At 31.6% G+C, this 7,245-nt stretch overlaps 1 protein-coding gene across 1 annotated transcript; it reads right to left on the reverse strand.

The window, feature by feature from the left end:
* Positions 1–4,742: 4,742 nt before the first annotated feature.
* Positions 4,743–6,566, reverse strand: LOC131841598 (uncharacterized). The gene is made up of 2 exons (XM_059189918.1): positions 5,287–6,566; positions 4,743–4,898 (listed from the first exon to the last, which is right to left on the reverse strand). The coding sequence occupies exons 1-2, from the start codon at positions 6,409–6,411 to the stop codon at positions 4,809–4,811; spliced, it is 1,215 nt and encodes a 404-aa protein (XP_059045901.1). The 5' UTR covers positions 6,412–6,566; the 3' UTR covers positions 4,743–4,808.
* Positions 6,567–7,245: the final 679 nt, after the last annotated feature.

A 7,245-nucleotide genomic window follows, 5' to 3' on the forward strand; every position in this document is an offset into this window, starting at 1 on the left:
GGACTATATGGCGCTATGTGAATTGTCCTGAGATATTATTAAGTATTATAAAAAGGATAAATTTTACTGACTTGAACTTTTGTCCACAAAATAAGTAAACACAGATTGTTTTACAAATTTGGACTAACTCATACTGAGTTAACATTTGAACTACATAAAAAAAACCTTTGTGTAATATAATTTTACATATTTCTGATTGACTGCCTGGTAGATTATAAGAAGAGAAATATATAGGAAGGATATATCGATAGCATAAACAAAATTAATCTGAGAAACGGAAGTTCAAATATATCGGGCGAAATATGGAGTAGTCATGCGTTGTGGTGACCACATCACCACAACCACAATAGACAATTGATAATGCCTCTAAAGTTTGATTATACTATGTTTAATAATAGTCGTGACGGTATGTATAAAATATGCAATAAATACCGAAAATTATACGCGAATTCAAATTCAGGTCGACTCTCTTCGAACAGTGGACAACAACTCATAAACAGCAGTGAAAAACATGTAAAAACACACTCAAAACGCGTCGGAGTGTTTGAGCTTTCTTTACTCGGCTCGTGTTGTAAACACGCGTGTTGGAGAAGCGACGGTACGTGTCGGTACATAGCCGCAATGTTGTGCCACAATTCATAAGATTTTCGCGATTCTGTCTACTACTTTTAGATAAAAGACCGATACAGGCTCTCGGTATCGGTTCTCGTGTTATCTTCATGTAAATTTGATTAAGATCCGTTGAGTATTTTAGTCGTGAATACTCGTGAATATTATACAAACAGAGAGGGTGAAGGAACAAAGAACCCTTGCCCCATTGCTAACTATATACTATGTCAGGTTGACCTCCACATTGTTCCCTTTTGAAACCATCGTGATTTCTCACCGGTTAGTGTTCAGTTAGCAAAAGTCACGCTCATCGACTACTCGACCAGCGTATACCGTAAACGCAGGCAGGTGTTATTTCATTATCATAAAATCAAAATGAACTTACCTTACTTACTTATTTTACCTTACATATTTATTTATTTTAACTTACCTTTTGCGTGGAGGTTTAGAAACTAACCCGCATCCGTTGCAGCTATTCAGCATCATAATTTTCCTACTACACGATGGTTGAGATATCAATTCTTTTCACATTATAAAATTAAATATCACTATCTTAGGAAGGTAGAAGGTAGGTAGGAAGGTTAGTAATGTGGACTCATGACCCCATTACTAGCAATGTACCATGTCAGGTTGACCTCCACGCGGTTCCCCCTGGAAACCATCGTGATAAATTCCAGGTGAACTTGTTATAATGAGCTGAACTGACCTCATGTTCATCTTATTATCCTCCACTGGTGTCCCGCCAGCGTAAACCGTTAGCTCAGGCGGGTGCACCATTTCATTATCATAATAAAAAAAATGTCACTATCTTTTATGATGAATTCATCCGCTGCCGTTAATACATTGGGCCATCCACTGAAACACGGCCAGACTAGAAGAGTGGTGTGCATGAACTATTCAGCACTCTTGACATGCAGCTAATGTATTTCTTTTTGTATTTATATGTATGTCCGTTTGTCTCCTGTTTACATACACATATCTATAGGCCATCCATAAATTCCGTCGAATTTTATAATTTGACCTCCCAATCTTTGTCACAGTTGGTCACAGACAGGTTGCTCTCCTTACTTGATATATTTTGCAATATTATTAAATATAGGTAATGGAAATATTTTAAAGATTTTCATAAATAGTTCATATTTCGTTTTGATTCTGTGATATAATATATTTTAATGTAACATCACGAAATCTAGGACCTCTGCTACCCGATTGTCACACAATATCATAATTTATACATTATACTAGCTGAACAACACAACTTCGTCTGCATCACACTTACTTAACATTTATCATTATATTTCGCCCAATTTACATATCTTTTTAAATTATAGCCTATATGTTATTCTGATGTATAAGCTATAAAGTTTCATCAAAATCCGTTCAGTAGTTTTTGCGTGAAAGAGAAACAATCGTTCATCCATACTCACAAACTTTCGCGTTGATAATATTAGTAAGATAGTTATATTATACGATTGTTTCAAAATATCTATGTACATCATCACCCAGTTCTTTTATCAGGGTGTGCCCCCGGTTTCAGCTGCTTGAAATATATAGCCTGTGTTATTTTGATGTATTATTGTAAAGTATCATTAAAATTCTTTCTGTAGTTTTTGCGTAAAAGAGAAATCTACAAAAAATCCATGAAAGTACTTTAGACACGTTTATAATATTGATGACCTCGGTGGTATAGCGGTCTAGCACATCGCTTTACATCCGATGGTCGCGGGTTGGATTTCTCGCACGACACAAACATTTGTATTCATGAGTATGATTGTTTGTATCGGTCTGGGTGATTCTATATATAATATGTATGTATTTACGAAAATAAAAATTATCTATGCATTTGTATCAGTTATCTAGTACTCATAACTCAAGCTTCAGCTACTTTAACTTGGGTCTTGATGGCGCTGTGTGAATTGTCCTGAGATTATTATTATTATTATAACTTTATTGAGAAAGATGGCAGAATGCTAATATTAACATTATAAGAGTCATTAGTACTCTGAAGTAAATAAAGAAATGAAAATTCTTAACTCGTAGTCATATTAATTGTTCCGTTAATATTTAATGGGGCACTTAGTCCATTTTAGTGGAGTGCAACAAGAGGATATCGAATAAATTAATTATGTATTAGCTAAGTGATTGATTGGGTCGTCAGGCGACGGTGTAGAACCCAGGACCAAAATAAATAGCCATCGATCTTAATCTACTAGTCATACAACTAATTTCCCTTGCATATTGTTTGTCGTGGCTTGTGTTTGTTGAAGCATGTAACTCAATGGTAAGTTTTTAATATGTTGTAGTAAATATAGTTTTTGAATTACTGTAAATGTAATTGTGTCTGTAGTCTAGTACCCATAACACAAGTTCTAACTAGCTTAACTTGGGTCAGATTAATTGGCGCTATGTGATATATACATGTACAGCACTATTGTTATATTATGCATGTAAAACTCTCGTGCATTGTCTTCAGTTCTTATAAAGCCCCTGAAACATTGAAAATATAGTATTGATTGCAATCCGTTCTATGATCTTGCTCTGTTATTTTATAGGGTATAGTTGATTTTTTAGGAAAGATAGATTGTTGTTACTGATGTTTGTGTTATAAATTAAATCAAATAAAAAATCATTTATTCATGTAGTCAATATTTTTATATTAATATTTTTTCCCTATATACAATCTTTTTCAGTATACTTACATATTCAATTGAGAAGTTCTAGCAAGAAACTCAACTGATTTTCTTTTTTTAAAAGCCAATTTTATATACATTGTGTATTTATGGAGGTACCCATGCCTAACATTAAATGAAAATTCCATGCACTAACAATTATTTCCATGTTTTGTCATAAAAATTATTTAACAGATCAGATAAAAAAACCATCGATTATTTTCATCATTTTTATTTAATGACATAATTGTCATATTATTTCCTAAACGACTTTGAATAATTTAACTTATTAATCAACTTTTTATTATTTATTATCCCGACTATACTTACGTATAGTCGAGACCCAAAAATTATGATTACTGGTTACCATCAGTAATACTAAGATAAGTTATTTTCAGAGTTTACAAATTTAATTCCGTTTTATCTGATCCAATACATACACTTTTGCAAAAACGAAATTATATCGAGTTTCAGATTTCGGGGTAACGCGCCATCTAGGGGTGTTTGATGTGTGTAGAGATGCGGTGCTTGCTTTGAGAGGCACCACCCTTACGGCCCAGGAGGCATACGCGTATGCCCGTCTCTTCAAGTACTATATGTAAGGTAAATTCGATCGCTCTAAACAAGTTATACAAAAGTAAACTTTGAAGTCTCTCTCAAAGGTAAACTGTAAAAAATTATCTGCGTGAGTATCTCAGAGTCACCTAAAACAGCCGCAAGCAGGTTGTATTTTAGCTTTCGGTTGTAGGGTGCTGATGAAATGAAGTTTCAGTGCAATGAAACTTCTGGATATGAGGCATGACATCTTAATTCTTTGGAATGACAAAGCTTGAGTGATATCACGAGTGTTACATAGGATAGGTAGAGTTATAGATACAGTTAGTATTCCTTCATATGTAATTTTTTTGTACTACGATATTGACATACAAGCATACGGCCCAGCTAATGGTAAACGGTTACCGTAGCCGTAGCCTATGGAGGCCTGAAACACACCAAGGGTGTCACGTGTACGTTGGCTACCCTTAAAAAATTATATGTGTACCCTTGCTGTAATCTCTTGTCAGGAAACACAAATATATTATGAAATGTATTTATAAACCTAATATAATAAAAAGTTATTTCAAAGTCACTTAAATTTCAAAGCTACTCAAAACTTAAAAAAACCCAATTTATAAGTTATATTTGAATAGATTATATGTGATTAAAACTCCAATTTAACAGTCACATTTTTATATTTTTCTACAATACAGACGTACAGAATAACATTTTAACAGTTTCTCAGTAATAAATAATGAATACTTAAAGTTAGTTAAAAATATATGAGAATTTATTATATTTATAAATCATGAAAAATGTTACATAACAGTACTCAATACATAAATAAAATTATACTTTATTGTACTTCTTTATATTATTCTGTTTGAAGTAATTTAAAACATGATTTCAAATAGATTATAAATACATCTTCTCTAATTCATGTGTTTTTGGTCTACTTTCACAGTATATTTCTATTGTAATACATAAGTATAATTAGCTAACTTTCAGTCTGTCCCGTAATCTTAATAATCTTTTATACATTCGTAATTTACTGGAGCCAAATGATGTTTTCTTTTCTTTTTCCTGAAAAATAATAAGTAATCATTAATAAAGTTTTGAAAAATTGAATGTAATAAAGCAAGTCCAGTTTTGTAGATTAATTTATTATTATTATATTTTCCTCCACTGTTATAGTTGAGTATACCCATTATGTATTGGAATAAAAAAAAATATTAAACTTGATCCTATATGTTGTCCCAGAAGCTCACTATACAATAGTTTCCTGTCTTGTTTGGTTACTGGAATATATTTTACTGTCTATTCATTTACTGTTAAGTTATTATCTTTAAATAATTTCACACATAATCTAAACCAATTTGGATGAATTCTGTTACAATGAATGAATTCTGTTATAGACATTAATAAAGATACACAACAAAAATAAGATAAATATAAAAATAACTATACTTACATGTGGAAAGAAATCAATTTCTATAACCATGATTTTAAAGAATGTACCTATTACTATAACTGGTCCCGTCTTTCTCTCGCAGACATCTATATGTACTGCAAATTTCCCATTTGGCAAAACAGCTATCTCTTCAAATATAGGTTTGGTTGCTACTTTCTGAGATGCCAAACGATATAGCAGTATCTGACCAGTCTTTGTCCCTATTAATACTATATCAGCATAAAAAAATAATGCTGTAATTAGCGGGAAATCCAAATATAAATGTTGATATTTACTCGTCTCAATTTTGAATAGATTTCGTGAGTAACAAACAAAATTTTTATCATTTATAACACAAATATGTTTTATTTGTCTCACCCACTCTGGTGGACAATCTATTGACTTCACTGTTACTTTCTTATCTTTACCAACATTAACAATCCTTCCACAATCCGTAAACAAATGTAATGTACCATCATCATATTGCATCACCTTGATGTCATAATCACAATGTAAAATTAGATGTGACGATAAATTATTTGGTTTTATTTCACATCTGTAAACATCTCTGTTATTATAAAAATATAGTACATCACAAGTTAGAATAAAATTATCGGCATTAAAAAAAGCCTCGCTCATCTCTCCTTCTGACTGTACAGTTCTTTGTAGAAATAAGCCAGACTTCAACAGTATTACTGTAACAGAATCATTGCTCTCAACTTTAAGACAATTTCTCTCAGGAACTGATACTGGAATATTCTTTAATGTAGCCATATCATAAAGTACAACACCTCTAGTGTCTTTCAAGGGTAATACATTATAATTAATGGGTAATGCATGATTTTTGTCGTGCAATGAAAAATTGTAAAATTCTCTTATGTTTCTCTGAAAAGAGGTAACACTGCACCACATTCTTAGATTTTTATATATATGATACCAGCTGCATTCATCGCCTGCTTTACTCTTTGCAATTCTAGAAGAATACATAAACTCTTTTCTGCAGATCTCGTACCAAATCAAGTCCGACTCGTCTATGATTGCTTTCCATTGTTTACAAACTCTTCTACACCTACCCAGAGTAACACCGTTCGTATTTAGGAGTATTTCTAATAACGTTTCCACAGGTAAACTTCCTATATCAATCATTTTAATGATATTATAATTATTTTTCTAATATGCCTCTTGAAAGTTTTACGAACAAAACACGACACGGAAAATATTTTACTTACATGTACATAGTCATAAATAAGTTAATTATCGTTTATTTTGTAAATATTGCTTAATTATATTCAACTTATAATACTGTCAACAATGAATTTAATTCATAATTTATGATTTTGTTTAAATTTTTCGCCAATTTATAATTCTGTATGAAAGATGTTCTAATCTCGTGACTTTGACGTTTATGGAATGTTGCCATTGTAAAAATTAATTTCAGGCTGGCCAACTTCTGTGTATATAATTACTTGCCCATCAGTTTAATTCAAAGCAAATAATAATGGAATGAATGGAAATATTCATAATAAAATAAATATTCATTACGTTTTAAAGACTTTATAGGTCGTATTTAGTTAAAAATGTCATAACAACTGTTCCTTATATCGATAATAACAGCAGTACACGACACTGGAAATAGGAAGCAGTATATTTTTTGTAACTGACTAGTACTACTGTACCTACTTACCTAGTCACTCCGATTTCGCATGGGTATAAATATGATTAAAAAGTATTAATATATAAACCATGTTGCATTCTAATAATAATAGGTGTTGCTTTTGAATGTGGAAGAACGACTAAATATTTTTTTATATTATCGATTACAAACACTAACATATACGATCAGAACTGTTATCCTAAAGAAGGTTTTATTAATGAGGTTTTTATTTCAATACAAGAAAGCTTACAAAAAGAGAAAGCTTACTACCGTATCTCTCACTCTTGAGCTAAGCTCCTAGATCCTAGATCTAATTATTGTTAGAA

This window comes from Achroia grisella, unplaced genomic scaffold (genome assembly GCF_030625045.1).
Source record: "Achroia grisella isolate CSIRO2021 unplaced genomic scaffold, CSIRO_AGI_Agris_v1 utg1847, whole genome shotgun sequence".
NCBI classification, from domain to species: Eukaryota; Metazoa; Arthropoda; class Insecta; order Lepidoptera; family Pyralidae; genus Achroia; species Achroia grisella.

Bases quoted from the DNA above. Each gene is read 5' to 3' on its own strand.
- LOC131841598 (XM_059189918.1), bottom strand. From the start codon at position 6,411: ATGATTGATATAGGAAGTTTACCTGTGGAAACGTTATTAGAAATACTC. The intron at 4,899-5,286 runs GTAAGTATAGTT...ATTATTTTTCAG, and splicing joins AAATTGATTTCTTTCCACAT to GAAAAAGAAAAGAAAACATC.